Genomic DNA, 20,423 nt, shown 5'->3' with positions numbered 1-20,423 from the left:
AATATAACCAATTAATAATTTAAATAAATAAAAAAAAACCGCGTGAAATCTGTTGACCTTATTTGGTAATTTAAAATGATTTTATAACAACTGTTTAGAATATATCAAAGCAATGAATCAACTATTTTGTCTAAATCCCATTCACTCGTTTATTTTGTATCACGTCACTTCATTCATAAAAAAAATTGGGAAGTTTTCATTCTTTACGCGATAGTATTGCAAATTTTTCTTCAGTTTCCTCGAATAAGAGCTGTGAATCAAGACTTCCCAGGACTTCAATATAGGATATTGTTGAAACGTTCACTCGGGAAGTCAGCGAGTTTAGTGGTGCATCCGAGCATCTTGAAACCGGAACATACTGAGTCGAATAATAATAATACTGAAATTTTTACTAACAATTATCCTTCTCCCGTGACACTTGTGGCATGCGCATTCCTTAGACGATCAACGTTCGGGCCTGGCCGGCGCCGGTACTGAGCAATGAATTCTGGGATTACCAGAAGATGTACATTGAAGGATGATTTATCAGTCCCAGGTCGGATCATCTAGAAACTCCCTGTACAATTCCAGTTAATCCCGATCAGTAACGGAGTAGCAACTAGAGGTGCTCGCTCAAGCCCAAGCTAACTACAGTCTGTTAAGTAAGAACGTGTCACGCGTTTTTAGTTTAATAGTGAGTCAAATCACCACCAGCACCAATTATTGCTTAGCATCTCCAAGACATACTTTCAACTAAATTTTCGAAGTATTCGATAGGAAATGCCTTAATGTAGGCCTAGATAATTTTGAATAGGATTTTCGCTCGCTCTTGACGTAAGGACAAGCCAGGATCGCGCAAAAGTAAATCACAATTCGTTTTTCGTCTATTTTGGTCTTTTTTCCTACTGTACCAAGGTCATCGATGTTTAGAAGGTCATCGACGGTTTTTGACTGATTAAATCTTGACTAACTTTGTCGACTTTTTAATGTATTTCCCCGGCGAACGACCACAATTAGGTTAAAGTCAGGCCAAAATAATCGATATAGTAATAATTAATGTATTTAGCCGCCGCTGCATGTCCGTTAGGAAGTGTGCAAAGGAACACGGCCTCAAAGCGCTTTGTGTAAATGGCACTCATAGCGATCCCCCCAAATTATCTTCCCGACGGAAAATCTTCTGTCAATCGACAAATTTTTTTTTTGTTCGCAGCGCCAAAGACAGAGACTCCCTCTACCGATAAAAAAATAAAGTCGTGTCACTTACCGATCGCCATCTATGATGGACACGCTCTTACTTAATAAATTGTAATTGCTTTGACTGTGGAGAAGCGTTTTCCGGTATGAGCGTTCTACATCGATTGAAGCAAGAGATAGTATCATGGCTCCTAGTCTGGACTATATGGCGAGTGAACCAGAAATTCCCATCCATTTTTGTTTGAAATAGTCACCGCAACCGACTTTTGTATTACTGAAAAATAACGAATTCGTACTTCATCCTCTGTTCAATACCCGCTGAATATCTGCTGCATTATACGGATTCGATATAATGCTCCTTTGAAGGTTTGACAACGCGGCAACAGTTCGTAGTACACGACAAACTTGTGATTGTACCCTTCAGCGATTGACCTTATCTACATGAATATTGCCTGGAACAACGGGTTTTCTAAAAGAAATTCCTGTTCAAAATTCACAGAAGCTTCCTTTTTTGTGTTTCAAGACCATATAAGCTTGTATTTCAAAACCGTATAAAATTATTTTTTCAAATTATTTATTGTCCTAAAAAGGATCGATTCCACTGACGGTATTGTTGATGCAATTCCGTATAGTAAAAAGGAATTTGTACTTCTGTCTTATAGGAAGTGAAATAGTCTGAAGTATTCTCTAATGCATTTTTTTCTATGTGAATTTTTTAAGCAAATGCTTTTTATTCATTTAGGGGTTAGCCAAATTTTGTGCTAGGGCACATAACCGTTTTTATTATTTTTACGTTTCGTCTTTGACTCACCAGTGCGCAGAGCAGTTCAAATTGAACTGCTTAGTGCTAAACTCTTTTATTCGTTTTGCTTTACAGTTGTGCATATCATCCGCACTAATGTGAAATATTAGAAATTGAAGATAGGTTGCGAAGTTTTTGAGTAAAACATAAAAATGTTATCGCTGGTAAAAAAAGCTTTACCTTTCTCTGTTGAAAGGTCATACAATTGATAGAAAACTTGACTTTTGATCGGAACTTCGATGACTTCTAGTGTTATATACCATTCGACTCAGCTCAACGAGATCGTATATGCGAGTATGTATGTGTGGGCAAAAATTTTTCTTATCGCTCAATTTTCTTGGAGTTGACTGAACAGAATGCAAAAAACTTAGGCTTGATTGTAAGCTACTATTCAGTAAAGTTCGAAGAATAGCCAGCACTATTGAATTTTAATCGAATCGAAATGAAAATTATGTTACACCGTTTGAAAACTTTGTTAATAAGAAATCTCATTTCTTCTATAAAGTGATATCTGATATTGAACAGGTCTTTCAGATTTGATGTTTTGGATAAATTTGATCAGATGAGGTATATAAACTGTCGTAAACGAACATTTATTTATTTAACCTAATATAGATGGCAATCAGGCGTAAAGTGATTAGCGAAGGATGTTTGCGCAAGTGAAGTTCATACAGTTCCTAATTCCAATTAGCCTTAAGATTCGTTTTCCGCATACCAAATTTTTCTGTTGAACAATTTGAATTCAGTCGAATGAAGCAAATCGTGATACTCAGGAATCACTTTTCTGCAATACTAATAGACGAACATTGGAACGAGAAACGGTCTTGTCTTTAAGATAACTCGACATTTACCAAAACTGCACTATAATTTATCGGTCGCTCATAGATAACCGCGTCACACAGTATGCAATCCAAGTACAAATTCCTGAAAGTATTACACAAATGTAAAAAACACCAACCGTAGCAAAGCCATCAGCGAAAATAGAAAGAGATCAAATTATGCAACCGAGCCGCGAACCAATGTGCGGGCAACAGCACCGCAAAGCAAGACAACAACGGGCAGCACACTTTAGCTGCGGCACGTTCCAATTTTCGCTTCTTGCGCGCGCGGTGTTTTCAATTTTATTTCATTGCCTGCCTCATTTTTCGCCTTCTTGCTCCTACCACATCACAACCAAACCCCCTCCCTCCACCCCTTTCGCACCGACGGTCTCTGACCACTACCCAGCACTCTCACTTGCGCGTTCATCGCCGACTTGAACGACACGGTACTTTCAAAAGTTGGCATTAAATAGATTAGGACGCTCAAGCGGAGCGCCCTCAGAGTTAGTCGGGCCCGGGAGGAACCACCGACCGACCGATTGACTACCGCGAAATCATCAGCTGGCATCGGCGCCCGCTGTAACACATAATAATGATTGTAGTACTTAACACTTTACATAACAACTTTTCCAATTGAGTCTGGAACAGAATAATTTGATACCTAAGTTGGGAGCATGCTCAATATTAAGTTACAGGTTATATTGTTATCAATTCGAAAATGCCCTCGATTAGGCTTGATAAACTGATTAATAGTGATATTACATTACATTACATATAAATGTAATAACTTCTAGACGCTTCTCTAGATTTCAAGTACCTCCCAGGTAGAATGATAGCAGGGAGCAGACATGACAACGGGAAAAAAATTAAATACACGCCACCTGAATCCATGGGCTAGGAAAAATTTGAAAAAATTTTTACCAAGTGGTACTAAGTTTGATACTCTTATGTAATATTTTACTTGTTCAGTGACAGTAAAAGTGTTTTCGTGTTGAAACAGTAAAATTTTAAGATTGATTTTTTTAACCACATGTTTATGAGTTGTAAATACCGTAATGTAAGCAAAACTTGATCTCCAGATTATTATGAACGAATGTGGAACACAAATTGTATGCAATATTCTCTTGCATGAATGTCATTCAAACTGAAAAATGACACATGCTGCTGGGATAATACATGTGACATGATCACCGGGGTAATTCGTGACATATCGCCTTTCGTTAATTTCCATACATATTGTGGAATTATTATTTTTCAGCAATCTTATCATTCAATAATTCATCCCTGGCCTTTAGCGGCAACGTAAAGAGGTCAATAGCGCAGGAAGTGAACCCACTAATGGAGGAGCAACCACAAGAATTTCGAAAAGCTAAAGAAAATGTGAAAAACGTGATTAATCCACCTAGCAGTGAGATGATACCTTTTTTTATCAATACGCATGTGTTTTTGCATGGATATTCTTAGGTGTTTTAGTTCTCATGACATTATTTTAATTATCGTCGTTTAAAACGACAAATTGAGATTTTAATCACTCATTACCCTGTAATGCCGAAACTGCAGAACATATCGAATTTCAATCTTAGCGTGTGACAATCGATTGAACATTCCATGAGATGTCGAAGTAAGTTCCACTTTAGAGTTTTTCGTCATTATTTATGGTACTTCCAGAACCGGTATTCAGGAATTAGCATAGCCCAAAATGATTCGAATGGCCATAAATTATTACGCCAAACACTTTACTTCGATTTGGTCTTTTTTGAGAAAATGATTGAGCTTTGAGAATCGATTCGATACTGGAACCAGAATTCTAAAATCGGTGTAGCCGAAATCAGTTAAATTCACCTGAGGAGTGTGTAGACATCTTTGAGAAATTGTAGTGCGAATTGAAATTTAGGGGTACATTCCGAATCCAAAAACGAATACCGCTCAAACTGAAATAAATTTATTTGGTAATCGACTATCCAAATCTGCAAACCCGATAAACCTGATTAATTTATGTGAAATGAACATTTTTATACTAATCACCCTGCATTTTCTAAACCAGAAGACGGATCTGACTAAAAAGTAAGAGGTTTTATAGGATTTTAAGACCTCTCATTTGAATCATAGATGATTCTTAGATTTCATTCGAATCTTAGATCGATTCAGCCACCTACGAGAAAAATTAATTGCATTATTTTAATTTCGTTTCACATATCATCCTGTGGTTCCGCAATCAGAAGTCGGATCCAAACGTAATTCAGGAACCTTGTTTGGGAGTATACGACTTTTCATATGAATCTGAGTTTGTAGAAAACGGTTTAACCATCTCCGAGAAAATTGAGTGAAATTATTTGTCACACACGCATTTGCTGATCTCGACGAACTGAGTCGTATGGTATATGGAAGTCATGTTCTTCCAGCATTTATTGCTGTAAATAGTTTAAATCAATATAATTATGGAATTACTTCCAACTCGATAATGCTGGTATCATCTGGTTTACATATGCCATATTCGAAAGATTATGTTGCCAAAAATGAACCGTGCTAAAATTGGTCCGAGGCAAATTGTCATAAAAAAGGATGCTGTACACAGTCTTTTTGGTACTTAAAAACAATTATATGTAACAGTATAAAAAATCGTGTTTCATGTTGCTCCCAAGCATTGCTTTTTCATACAGCGCTCAAAATTCCTTCTACTGGAATAAGGCTTACACAAAAATATCGATATCTCCGTTAAAAATGGACGGATTTTAACAATCTATGGCTTGTTGGATAGGTATTACCGAGCGAAATCTAAGTCTGGACACATATTCTGTTGACTAAAACTTCGTATAACTCAAAAAGTAAACATCAGATTTCAAAACCATTCAATAGCGTTCTGGGTGACGGGGAGACCTTTCATTTGCGACTAGTTTGATCAAAATCGATCCAGCCATCTCTGAGATCTCGACCTCTTAGTTGACAACACACATACAGACACACACACATACACACACACAGGCATTTGCTCAGTTCGTCGAGCTGAATCGATTGGTATATGACATTCGGCCCTCCGGGCCTCGGAAAATTTTTCGAAAGATTGAGCGAATTCTATACCTATTTTTTATACATATAAAAAAGGTAAAAAAGCATTCCAAGAGGTAGCCAATTCGCAAACTTGAGTATTGCAATTGATTTTTTACAGTTGATTCAATCCAATGTGACAAATTACCGGTATCGGGGTAATTCGTGACATTATACATAGTCAGAAGTTTTATGTTATATCTTGAATACATATAATAAAAACTACTTCAAGCAACTTGCTAGATACTAGAGAGTTTAACAACTTGAAAGCAACAGAATGTATTTTTTCTATTTATAACAGTATACTCAGGAAAAATTCACGATTTCCCCCGGTCTACCTCATTAAAATAGGGGAACGTGTTACTTGAGCCGTATGATTTACGTATAGAATCAAAGTCTTGATCCACACAGTTCAAGATTTTTTTGTGACTACACACTTTGTTTTTGCACAGTTCGCAAAAAACTTGTGATTTTTCATCTTAGAAGATTCGCAAAAAGGAGCGTCACAGTCCATGCAAATTTACAAAATATTACTCGATCACCATCAATGGAGCAACTCCCTAACCAAAATATCAGGTGTACAACTTTGCTTCCGTTTCGTTTTTCGATAGGTGGCTGTACCGGCTGAGACTGGTCAAAATACATAGATGATAATGTTTTTAAAGTGAGTGTGTACAGTGCCTAACGAACCGTTTCAGTGACAGTTGTTTTTGTTTTCGTATTATTCACGCTCGAAAATGTCTGTTTATGTTCCCAATTCTCGCCATTTGCGGGAAGTTTAACTTTTCTGTTACAATTCGAAAAAATATGCAGCTGAAGCGCAATCGAACGCTCTCAGAAACTTACGGTGATGCTGCACTGAGTAAAAGAACGTGTTGGGAGTGGTTTCAACGTTTTAAAAATGGTGATTTCGATGTCGAAGACAAACATGGTGGTGGAAGAGAAAAAACCTTCAAAGATGAACAACTAGAAGCATTGCTTGATGAAGATTCGTGTCAAATCCTAGAAGAGCTTGCCAAATCGTTGGGAGTGAGTCAGCAAACCATTTCAAAACGTCTCAAGGCCCTGTGCATGATTCAGAAAGAATGAAACTGGGTGCCGTACGAGTTGAAACCGAGGGACATCGAGTGCCGTCTATTTGTATGTGTGCAACTGCTTCAAAGACAAAATCGTAAGGGGTTTTTACATCGAATCGTAACCGGTGAAGAAAAGTGGGTTCAATACGATAATCCAAAACGCAGAAAATCTTCTTCGAAGGCAAAACCGAATATTCACGGCGCCAAGGTTATGATTTGTATTTGGTGGGATCAGCTCGGTGTTATTTACTACGAGCTCTTAAAACCGGGAGAAACCATCACAGGAGATCGCAACCGAACGCAACTGTTGCGCCTTAGTCGCGCGCTAAAAGAAAAGCGGCCACAATATCAAGAGCGATATGACAAACTCATACTCCAACACGATAATGCTCGGCATCACGTCGCAAAAGTGGTCAAAAAGTACCTGGAAGCGCTGAAATGGGAAGTCTTGCCCCACCCGTCGTATTCCCCAGATGTCGTCCCTTCTGACTTCCACCTTTTTCCGTTCGATGGCACACGGCCTGGCAGATCAACATTTTCAATCCTTCGAAGAGTTGGAAAAATGGATTGCTTCGGATATCCTTTTTTCGATCCGGGATCCGAAAATTGCCGGAAAGAGGGGAGAAAGTTGTCGCTAGCGACGGACAATACTTTGAATAATACATCTGTAAGCACTTTTTCGCAATAAAGCTTTTAAATTAAAAAAAAACGGCGGAAGCAAAATTGTACACCTGATAATAAAATACCAAATGGATCCTCCTCGCAGTCTAAACTATATTTACATACATCCTAGTTAAGCACGATCGCAAGAAATATCTGCAGGGTTATAAATTTCACGCGCGCGTCTTAAACATATCATTTAATCCGAAGAAAAATAAATCTATTGATGAAACGTTCCTCGAATAATCGACCCGATTTTTATTAAGGAGAAATAAAATTAGACCTTGTAAATAAGGAAAATATGAAATATTTCTAAGGAATGATCTCACTGTTATACTGTCTTTTGTATTCGATGTAAACAGCACGAGATGACATACCACTACTGAAAAAAATAAAATAAAATGAACACTCGCGGATGGGTTAGCTGCAAACCAATTCTGAATTTTCAGCTTGAATCGCACAATTGACTTATAAATTTTCACATTCCATTCAAATCTGATAACACCGACAATGATATGCAGATGGTGCTTTGATCGGTTGACATAGTTTAATTTTGGGCGGTAAATTCTCAGTATCCGTCCCTTGAAATCATCATTATTCAATAACACTTTTCACCAACACTTCACTATAAGTTGTTTGTTACACATTGAAATTAGACTTTTTATGAAAGCAACACTTATGTCGTTTTCGCTTGAGAAAACTGAAACTGACCAAGGGTAGTTTCATCGAACAAACAATTTTCACGGAACTGAGTTTGGTTAGTTAGCACTTCCGGTGAAACTCTCAACGGGTGAGCACGTTGCATCGTGTTAGTCCGGAGAAAATTTGAGTATTTCGCAAGAAAAAAAGAATTTTTATCCGTACTTTGACGATTCGACTCAGCCACACAGCGAGATTTTCGCTTTTTTCAAACAAACGGTTCGACAGCAGTTAGGAACCGCAGCGTGGAAACTGGGTTAGGTTTGGCATCAAGTGAAAACGACATTAGGAACCGCATCGTACTCCCATGGCACACGGCACGCATGCAATAAAAAAAAACTAGAAGCTGATAGCGACTGCGGCTACTTGAACCGAGAATAATTGGATCACAAAGTAGATCTCATAAGTTTACATCTACTTGGCTGGTAAATGGTGCATATAAAATCATGCAGTTGCAATTACTAGACAAATGCAATACAGTCGGAATCAGTAAAACTAATTCTAATCCAATATCAAGTCATGACATATGCCATATCCCGTCATTTGACAAGTTTCTTTATGAATTGCATCGTATGTGCGATAAAGTCATCTGTAAAATTTACTTTTTTTTGTTTGCATGAACATAAAACGATATCTATGAAAATAAGTCAAAATTGCAAATACCTCATCTGTATTAGAACAGACCTATAAGCAAACAATGAAACTTTTTAACATTCTTCACCCTGTGATTTCAGAATCGGAACTCAGATCCGGGAAAACATCAATATCGAAGTTTGTAAACATATCGATGTCAGTTTCATTTCTGTGTCATTTGACCATAGCTTCCTGTCTACCCAGAGTCTGGAATTGGGGACCGGTATAGCGAAAGTTCATTTATTAGGTCATCAACTTACAAGACTTACACATTAGAAGCTTTGAATTAGAAGTTTTTCATCATATATGGAAACAAATTCATAAACATGATTTTTTTATCACTCATCATTCTGGTATTCCGGAAGCATAAGCCAGATAAAAATTAGTGCTCTGTTTTAGAGAATCAGTTGAATCAACTCCGAGAAAATCAAGCGTTAACGTTTTTTGCGTATCACCCTGTGATTCCACAATCGCAAGTCAGATCTGTGTGATATTCAATAGCGGGTTATGAGACTATGAGATTTCTCACTTGAATCTAAGATTGGGAAAATCGGTTTGCTGATCTCGACGAATTGAGTCGCATGCCATATGCCTCTCGACCCTCCAGGCCTAGATTCTCAAGTCGGATTTCATAATTATTGTTTTACCTTTCTATATGATAAAGGCAAAAAGTTAAAAGATCTACCCCAGTAATATATGTACTATATATACATATATAGAATTATCATTAAATAGTCATCAGTCCTACAAGCTACTGTAAAGCTAATATAAAACCACAAGAGACAAAATGTTTAGCTGCAATAAGGCTGATATTGATTGCACGATTTCTACACTAGTAATGTTATTATAAAACGCAATGTAAAAATGTCTGAATAGAAAGACCGAAAATAGCTTCTCTGATGCTATACACACATGAAAAAAAACTTTTATCCAATTTCTTTATTCTCCTTCATCATTCATCAAACTGGAATGGAGAGACAAGATCATTTAAAAACTAACTGCTCAGTATTAAATAACAGTATTTGCAAATTTGTAATGTAATGGTGATTACTTTGCAAAGTATTGATATTTTTTCTTTGATGCATCTCCTGATGAATCTCCTCTTATCATTCTTTATTGAAGTGTTGCAACTTCTATTTGAATCGTACCGCATATATGTGAGTGAATAGAAATATGTTCCACTTAACTCTCAGTGTAGACGAAATATTTGATTTTTCGATTTTAAATTATATTCGATTTGAAATAAGCTGTTCTTGGAGTAGAATTAGCCGGATAAATAAGTAAACAGAGAAATATGAACATTTAGGGGTTTTGTTGGTTTGTGCAAAAAGCACATATTTTATTTCTATTTATTCGCGTTTCGCCTTCGGCTCGTCAGTGCTTAAAGCAGTTTAAACTGAACTGCCATCTCGTGCCTAGCAGTTCAACTTAAACCGCTAAGCAGACGCAAAGTTTGCACTACTTATGCAACCCTCAAACAATATTGCACAAGTTTACGCCTGAGACGTCAGAAATAATATAGCACTTGGATGGATGGGAAGTTTTTATTGAACTTATTTCGTATCATCGATGCAGTAGAAGAATTCGGCGCTCCGTATGGCGCGTAAGTTTGTCAATAACTTAACCAATGAAACCGCTTCGACGTTGCAACTGAGACAGCAATTTGTTTTCAACTGCCATAAGTATAAGCCACTGAAGCCTCTCCTGAAGGTGTGCATACAAGCTCTCACAGAGCCAAACGTGACAGAAAAAAACAACGATTCATAGAGCTGAGTTGAGTAATTCCTCCTTTTCTTGAATCTGTGCAGTAACACTTGAACTATTTGAAATTTTCAGTTGGATGTATATGAGATGAGTGTAAAAACACGCAATTTCGGTGTACAAGACAAAGTGCTAGAGTTAAGAACGCCACGTTTTGGCTACAGCAAAGCGATATAAAGAGATCGTTTTGTTGTCATTGACCAGCAAGCGCAAGCAGCTTAGGGTGAATTTGTGCATATTATGCTGTGGAGTTGCTCATTATTTAACATTCGGTATGTGAAATCTAAAAATCTACAAAATAATTGACTAGCAAATTGCGTAATACAGTTTTGCCGATTGTGCAATGCACAAGGTGCACATGAGGACGAGACGCCACTGTGTATTGTATTATAACAGTTCGGCTGAAAAGTTCGTATCGTTTAATAGAAACACACATTTGTTTGCCAAAATTCGTTTTTATTATTCAACATAATTGCCATCAGAGGCGATACAACGATTATAGCGATCTTCCAACTTTTCGATACCATTTTTGTAGTACGATTTGTCCTTTGCCTCAAAATAGGCCTCAGTTTCAGCGATTACCTCTTCATTGCTTCTAAATTTTTTACCAGCGAGCATTCTCTTTAATTTTGAGAACAGGAAAAAGTCACTGGGGGCCAAATCTGGAGAATACGGTGGATGAGGGAGCAATTCGAAGCCCAATTCGTTCAATTTCAGCATGGTTTTCATCGACTTGTGACACGGTGCATTGTCTTGATGAAACAAAACTTTTTTCTTCTTCAAATGAGGCCGTTTTTTTGAAATTTCGTCCTTCAAACGCTCTAATAACGCTATATAATAGTCACTGTTGATGGTTTTTCCTATTTCAAGGTAGTCGATGAAAATTATACCATGCGAATCCCAAAATACAGACGCCATAACCTTACCGGTCGATTGTTGAGTCTTTCCACGTTTTGGATTCGGTTCATCGCGTGCCGTCCACTCAGCTGACTGTCGATTGCACTCCGGAGTGAAGTGATGGAGCCATGTTTCGTCCATTGTTATATATCGACGAAAAAAATCGGTTTTATTTCGATATAACAGCTCCAAACACTGCTCAGAATCATCAATTCGTTGTTGTTTTTGATCGATTGTGAGCTCACGCGGCACCCATTTTGCACAAAGCTTTCTCATATCCAAATATTCGTGAATAATATGTCCAACACGTTCCTTTGATATCTTTAGGGTGTCAGCTATCTCGATCAACTTCACTTTACGGTCATTGAAAATCATTTTGTGGATTTTTTTTCACGTTTTCATCGGTAACAGCCTCTTTTGGACGTCCACTGCGTTCATCGTCTTCGGTGCTCATATGACCAGTACGAAATTTTGCAAACCACTTACGAATTGTTGCTTCGCCCGGTGCAGAGTCTGGATAACACTCATCAAGCCATTTTTTGGTATCGGCGGCACTTTTTTTCATCAAAAAGTAGTGATTCATCAACACACGAAATTCCTATTTTTCCATATTTTTCATAATAACAAAAGTAGCTTCACTCAAAATGCAATATCTCACAAACTAATAATCAGACAGCTGTCAAATTTATACACGTATCTTTTGAAGGTTGGTACTAACTGAAAATGGTATGGATTTAATTCTAGTGGCGCCCTCTCATAGAAACGATACGAAATTTTCAGCCGATCTGTTATTATATTTTTATATCAATTTATATTATATTATATTACATTATAATATATTATATTATATTATATTATATTATATTATATTATATTATACTGTATTATTCTCAATTATATTGACAAAGGGGAGGGGCAGGGAGTGCATCACTATCTGTTGGAACTTAATCTGTTGTTTCAACAGATTTATAAGTCATGGTCTCATGTCTTACGGGATTATTGTGGCAAGCAAGGTGAGACTGTCGTCTACAGTCTACGGATTTCTGGACTGGAATATTGAACGGTAACTGGAAAATGGAAGGTTGCAGAGATCTTTCAACACACATTAAACTAATGAAGTTCACAAAGAAATATCTCTTGTGGCAAGCCGTCTGTTCCTGTGACTGAAAGAGTGACATTCACACCGAAGCCGAACCAACAAATTAATGTGCAGAAGTGCTTGAAAATAAGCAATGGTCATTTTGGGATTAGTCTATTTTGTGCTAGGACACATAACAAAATTTATTTTTTTTGTTATGTTTCGTCAGTGCATAACGATTCAATATAAACAGCTTAACAGCCGTGAAGCTCAAATTCTACTTGCATTACTTTTTTGAATACACCATAGTGCTTCGTCCTTACTGACGTGCAAGTTTCCAGTAACTGTCCCATTCAGCTAGTGGTCATATGGGGGTTAGCCTGGGGTACAAAAAGTTCCTGGCAGTGAAATTATTTTCCGAACAGTAAATTTAAAAGTGCTTTCTTATGGTTCGAAATTCGTTTGCTAAACTAAGAACTTCCCCGCCAAAGTATTTACTACGAAGTAGTTCCGTCTTATCGGCTTATACTAGCTAATTGTGTTGTGTGCTTCGAACAAGCCAAACTTGTTTCGTTATTCGATACATTGATAGTAGACTTCGTTGGCGTGTGAAAAAGCACCTTAGCGGCAAATGCGCACTCGTTTACAATTTAAATAATGACGACCCCATTTATATGGTTTGATTGATGCGACGATGCCCGACGAAATGAACTATTGCTGCGTATATGATCGAGGTGTTTAACAATTGAATATTATTGAGCATTAAATACCTCAGTGTTGGAAGAATATTTCTTTGTATGTGTCTAATAATCTAAATTCAGCAAGACAGTTGATTTTATTCGATGTTTTCAAACTAATATTTTGCTGAAGTGTCGTTGCCGGTGAACCGCACTAACTAACTAATTAATTTTTTTACTTCACTCGGATACTAATGATATTTTCTTTCTATTTCCTTCCAGTACACGAGAGATCAAACCCAACCAGAACGACATAGGACGTAAAGTGAAATTAAAAAATCCAACTGCACGTATCAGCAACATTCCTAGTAGTAATACAGTGTTAAGCAAACGTGATTCGCTGCATAGTTCCAGCAATAGCTACAGCAGCAGTGCTGTGAATAGTAATATATCATCGTTAGTTCCCGCGCTCGCAAGTAACAACAGTCACCACCACAGCAACCACCACCACACCAGCAACAACAACCATAACAACAACAATAGCCAGCTGCTGTCGGCGGTCAACAATGTCAACAGTTATAACAGTCTTTCGACGTCCCCAAAGCTACCGAAAAGCAATGGCCTGCAGCACAACAACAACTATAATAGCAGTAGTAACAACCACCCGTCGGTGGCAGCACAACCACTGCAAATGAAGCCCGGCTATCAACATACGGTGCACGATCCTCCCCATCAGCAGCAAAAGTCTGAAAACGGCATCGTTTCCAACCGGGTGACAAACGGGCGAACGCAGCATAAGACCGGCAATCCGGAAATAATGAAGCGTAACATTAGGTAAGTGTTTCATATCGACAGATCGGCCGTTTATTTACAAATCGATTCTCTCCTTTTTTTTTAAACAGAGAGAGGTTGATTCATTTACTAGCACTAAGGCCATATAAGAAACCAGAACTGTACGCCAGAATAGCTCAAGGTAATTGGCTCTGCTAGGTTCAAAGTTAAATCAGCTTTGCTAATCAATTCTGTTCCGTTTTTCGGTTGTCAACTCTTCAGACGGTGTTCGCGGGGCGGAAAAAAATTGTATAACGCAGGTACTGAAAAGCATCTCCAGTATGCGAGATAATGTTTACTATCTACATCGACACATTTGGAACGATGTACAGGAGGACTGGCCGTTCTACTCTGAGCAAGATCGGCAAACACTCAAAAGGTTCAGCATCCAATCACTACTTCGCCGTTAGTGTGTGGTGTTCGAACGGAATTAACAATCGTTTCCCGTTTTGTGCCGTATTTCTTTTTAGGCGGAAGCCTCAAAATCTAACACCTCCTCTCAGCTCGGATGGCGGCTCATCTACGTCGGGACAGAGTCCGTCTAGTGCGCACAACGGCAGCAGTCCGCCGTCTAGTGGCAAAAGGCCATCGATTACCGGCAATGACGACAGCAGCAGTGTCGGCAGTATGCCCACGTCGAAAAAGCCCCGTATCAGTCACTACAAGAAGGATATCCTACCCGATATTAATCGGTAAGTATGTCCGCAATAGGTGCTGCTCTGTTTGTATAGGTGATATGGATGAAAATGAGAGGAAAGTGGATTTTGCTTTCAAGATGTGGGGGAGAGGTGGAACAATGTTTGAAACAGAGTAACAGAGGGATTTCGCAAAAGGGATGACTCAACCTGATACCAAACACATATTTTCATGTCGGACCAAGTTGCGGTCGTTCGTCGGGTTTGTATCGTCTGAGGGGGGATTGGGAGGGGGGGGGGGGGGGGGGTTGTTGGCTTTTGGAGATGAGGAGGGGAGATTTTTACATTTGTGTCGTTCAAATTACATTGCATTTGTAGATTGTTGCATTTCTTTTGATATCAGTGGAATGTATCGAGAAAAAAAGAGGGGGGGACTACATTTAACTGTTGAATTTTTGTGAGACAGAGAGAGAGAGATATATATGTAGAAAGGGTGAAGATAAAATAAGCTTAGACTTGAGTTGAATCGCTGTGTGGGTCTGCTGCGGACGGTCCTGGTTCACATCAATTTCACTACAAACACACGAAGAACACGCGAAATCGATTCTATTGAATTTTCTCATTTTAGAAGATCAGGTAGAAGCCATACTTCATCAGAATTCGACTTCGTTACTTACATTTACTAACGGAATAATATTCAATCTATGAGAGCCAATCGTGAAATGGCAGTAGAAAGTGGCATCTGAGCATTATCATTAGCAAAAATTGACAAAGAATCATTCATAAACCACGTAGGTTGTTGGCAACGCCATCACGAAAATAAATCCGTTGCCTAGTAATCAAGAAATACTTTTTTCCATGAAATTATGATTTATAATCGTGAATTTAGTATCCATAAAAATTGAGCCTCCCGAATCAAGTAATAACCGGCAAAAAATGAATTACTTGGGATAGAATAAAGAAAAGATAAAAAGGTGATTAAAGAAAAGATTCTTTAGAAATATTTATCTAGTAATGAGCAATTAATAAGCATCGTATAAACGGGTTAAACACAGCTATACTTTTCAATTGGCAAACGTCAGAGTAGTGTTTTGTATAACACTTAGATCAATAACTTCCTAGCAAAAACACTTTTTTTGCAAAACCTAACTATTCATCAGCATAGTGTCCGTCAAGAGTCACACAATCAGTCCAGCGCTTTTCTAACATTTCAAGACCTTTCTTGCAGAACGATTTATCTTTTGCCTCGACATAACTGTTTATTTCAGCAATGACTTCCTCGTTGGAGTAATATCAACTTCCTTGGAGCATTCCTGATGCTTGCAAATAGATAGTAGCCAATGGGGACCATATCCGGGGAATATAGCCAAACTCATTCAATTTCGCCATGGTAGCGAGCGACTTATGACACGGTGCATTGGCTTGGTGAAAGAGCACTTTTTTCTTCTACAGTTGTGTCTCACCGATTTGGTTTTTATCGCATTAATTGGCCAATGCAACTTTCGCCATTGAACAAAATTCCTTGAGCATCGCAAAATAGTGAGGCCATAACTTTACCGGTTTTGATAACCTAAAACGGTTCTCATCAACTGTATTCCACTATGCTGACGACCGCTTCGACTCCGGAGTGTAGTGATGGATCAAGGTTTCGTCCATTGCCTCATTTCGATGCAAAAATTCGATTTATTTTGGCAAAACAGCTCCAAATAGCGCTGAGATCAACGACACAGTGTCACATGCCGTTTTTTGTCCATTGTGAGCAAACGTGGCACCCACTTTGACAACAGACAAATACTCATGGAAAATGGTATACATACTGATTTCTTTAAGATGACAGTTATCTCAGGCGATTTTGTTTCACAGCCAACCTGCTTAGGCCGACGGACCCAATTTTTTTCTGATTCGTCCATGGCTTAGATGCACTTGACCCATCGGCCTTATGTGGATTGGCCTTTCGTGGATTTTATTCAGGTGTAATTATCTCATTTTACTCATTATCATGAGCATTCAGCATCTTCAGTGTCAGTACGAGCTGCATAGCACCGACAGATAGTTGTTTTAGATGAAATAGAGTCAACGTAGCACTTTTCAAGTGAATGCTGAACTCATCAGAAAGCAATGATAAATCAACTCGCGAAATCGATGCGAATCCATTGTTTTGAGGATACCAAAATTAGCGTCACTTTAATCATTGTAACTCGCGAACCACGCATAAGAATGTCATGAAATTTTGACAGGTATCTTTTTAAGATTGGTTTTCATGAAAAATAATACGAAAAGGTTGTTGGCAAACCCTATCTTTGTATCAGTTCCGGAACTTGTTGATCCACGAAAGTTATCAAAGTTATCAGTTATCAAAGTCAAATGAAGAAATGTACACGAACTTGGTAAAGTTTTGAATTACATGTAAGAAAAACAATATATTCAGATTTGTAAATAAAATCAGTAGTAATCAATTACAAGTAACTTTATTATTGGAATTGATTTGAAAACAGCATGGATTCTTAGTGTCAGTAGGATCGTAGTACTAGCCATGCAATGATCTTGTACGCTATGAGTCGGCTGCGAAGTCTGTTGAAACAGACAAAAAAGGAATGTAATGCCAAGACCTTGCTTATCCACATTTTGAATGCACATGTGGTAATACTGACCGATAAATTGTGTAATCATCCTGTTAATTGATGACCAATCGAAATTCCATTTATCCCACTGGTTTCCTATTTTCACTTCTGGAATCTCTAAGTCTTCTAATTTATTTATCTTTTTTTATCAGATTGAATGCCGTTGGATAGAAGGAAAAGAAGTGCTTAGAAAAAGTTCTATTTTGGGTATGACAAGAGAACAGCGAATCATATCTTTCATAGGAACATATTCAATTTTATTTAATACTTGTAACTATCTTCAGTGTTATCTAGCATAAAAACTCCACAAAATCTGACTAAAAACCATCATGAGATTATATTCCAGCCAAGAAGACCGTTTTGCATAAGATTAAGAAAGCAAAATTAAATATCAAACCTGTGTCAAATCTGTTTCGAAATTTTTTTAAATTCAAGGAAGTCTCAAAATCAGCTTTATGATAAAAATAATCTTTTTAATGTAAATTGCGTAATGAATAAGCTGTCACGTTGATAGCATTTTTCCTGGAATATATGTGGGCCTTGCCGTTTCAGATGGTTACTTAACAAGAATATCTTGAATTTATTTACTATTTTTAAGGTTTCGCTTAATTTCTTCCTCTTATTTTTATCGTAAATATGCGGGTAAGAACCCGTTTTGATCCATCTAGTGGTGCAATGATGCCTTTCGCATATTACTCATAACATCTTAAATATAACTGTGGAATTCGCAGAAATCAACCGTTCATTGAATAGAAGTAGGAAGATTTTGTCGGACTTAATCTAACATGCTCAACAAATCCTGTTTACTCTGTAGTTCCGGAACCGGAAGTAGTATCCACAACAAATTAAGGGATTCCGTATGAAACTGTAAGACTTTTCTTTGGAACCTATTAGTTTGTGAAAATCGAATTTGTCATCTTGTAGAAAAGTGAGTGGGATCCTTTTTGCAGTTTTTAGTCACCATTTCCTATTCTTCCGCAACCGGATTCAGACTGATTAAAGTAAACTTCGTCTTCGTTTATTTATTTGTGAGGATCATAGGGAAAATTTTTTCCCATGAAATTACAGGAAACTTATGTCGTTTTCGTTTTTAAATTGCACTACACCGGTGTAGCGAAAGCTGCACCTAAACCGTTCGTTTTTACCAATTGCACTACACCAGTGCTACACTTTTTCTGCACCGATACCACTGGTGTAGTACTCATCAAAAGTTTGGTGTAGCTCTGTGCAATGGAATCGTTAATTGTAGTCAATGGTTACTGTTTATGTTTTCGTCATTTTTGTTCGTTTATTCATGCCTCAGTGTAGCACTGCACCGGTGCAGTGCAAATTAAAAACGAAAACGCCATTATGCACCCTGCTATGTTTTTCTGGTGATATTCTCTTACTTCACACTCGCAATAGCTAAAATATTGTGTTGTACTGACATATTTCGTCCTGGGCATCTTACGGTCGTGAAAGGGTTGTTATTGTGGACATTTCATAAAATTTCATTATTCCTATTGTTGGGCAATAGGAAACCCCGATTTTACCTACTCGCAGGCCTGTACAGGAAGTCCATAGAACTTCCAGAGAAGATACAGGGTCTCTTCTCCATCGTGAAAGGGTTAAAACAAAAAAAAAATGTTATGAGTGAAACTGTCATCCGATGAACACAAACACACAAAACTGATTGGATGAATAATTTAGAGTGGCATTGATCATAACTATCATAAAACAGTTACTAAGGATACGCGATGAACAGCAAAAATTTGTAGTTTCTATATCATCGATTGGAGCTGGGAAAAAACAGTTTAGTTTTGAGTTGTTCCATTACACTGCTACACTGTTCTGTACGCAAAAATATGTCTGTCACCTCATCGCTGTACAGCGTTGTACAGAAATCATTGTACGGAAATCATATGTCTGTCAGCGGTATTATCAAGTCCAAACATCTTCACATTGGAATTCATAGGGCATCGTTTCTAAATTTCGAGCATGTTCGCCTCATTCCAATTCAACATGAAAAGCACCCAAATCTCTACCCTTAGTAGTATCCACAAGCATTCACACTTGCCACTGTTTGATAGTTATTTGCTTATTGAAATCGCTATCGTTTCACTCTAACCCATGCGTTAAAAAAGTTGATTCATTTCCGAAAATCATCATCCATCCAGCGTTTTTCGAATTGGGGAGTGCATAGTAAATGTTTCTAGCTTGTAGAACGGTATTGCAGCTCGGCTTTTTGTGAATGTTGTCTGATCGTATATAGAGACACACATTGAGAATTAAAGTAGTAAAAATACACAAGCGGTTTACAACACATTCAGCTCAATCAGTTTTATTTCAACTAGTAATGTTGTTGCACCACCTACTGGTTTGAGACATCTATAGGAATTAATTCGAATAGATCGAGCCATGAATCGAGTTTGTACTGAATGAACGCAGTATCAAATGTTTTTTGACTGAAGAACCCACAATTAACAAATTGCTTCAATAAGAGCGGTGATTAATTTTCATTGATTACTGATTAATGTGGAGATTTCAGGAGAACGGCGAATAGTACGGTAGTTCAAGAAGGAGGGTCTCGATTGCACGAAGAATTTATTGTTCTGAGAAAGTAGTGGGAAATTTAGGCTTTCTTGAGGCTGAAAAACCAAATCCAAATGAGCAACAGCAAAAAATTTTAAATCTGCGAATTTAAGGGCCCCTTAAAAAGTCCGGGCCCGGGGGCAATCCTCCCTTCCCCCCCACTCTCGTTGACCCTGGGCGTAAGTATATGAATTGGATGACAGAATGGCACATTATCCAATTTTCTGACAAGAAAAAGTTGAATTTAGACGGACGGACCAAACTGTTACACTTACTACTGACATGACTCAATAGAATCCAGTGTTGTGAGATCGAAGCGAGATTTAGGGGGTAAAATCATGCAAAACTCCCGAATTGTTTCATATCAACCCGTAAATTTCCGGTATGTATGTGGACCTTTGGAAAGTTATGGTCGTGTTTATGGTGAACATTCCCGGTTCGAG

General features: G+C 37.9%; 1 protein-coding gene across 3 annotated transcripts in view; it reads left to right on the top strand.

Annotated features, from left to right (window-relative positions):
- LOC131438048 (RNA polymerase II elongation factor Ell) overlaps positions 1 to 20,423 on the top strand; it is a 174,553-nt gene that overhangs the window by 144,994 nt on the left and 9,136 nt on the right. For all 3 annotated transcript variants that reach the window (XM_058607826.1, XM_058607827.1, XM_058607825.1), the window contains exons 4-7: positions 13,605 to 14,156; positions 14,225 to 14,295; positions 14,376 to 14,532; positions 14,624 to 14,845. In XM_058607826.1, coding sequence (XP_058463809.1) covers positions 13,605 to 14,156; positions 14,225 to 14,295; positions 14,376 to 14,532; positions 14,624 to 14,845 — 1,002 coding nt within the window. The remainder of the gene's footprint in view (positions 1 to 13,604; positions 14,157 to 14,224; positions 14,296 to 14,375; positions 14,533 to 14,623; positions 14,846 to 20,423) is intronic.

This window comes from Malaya genurostris, chromosome 3 (assembly GCF_030247185.1).
Source record: "Malaya genurostris strain Urasoe2022 chromosome 3, Malgen_1.1, whole genome shotgun sequence".
NCBI lineage: Eukaryota > Metazoa > Arthropoda > Insecta > Diptera > Culicidae > Malaya > Malaya genurostris.
The sequence above is the reverse complement of the archived record's forward strand: the minus strand, read 5'-3'. Positions and strand labels throughout refer to the sequence as shown.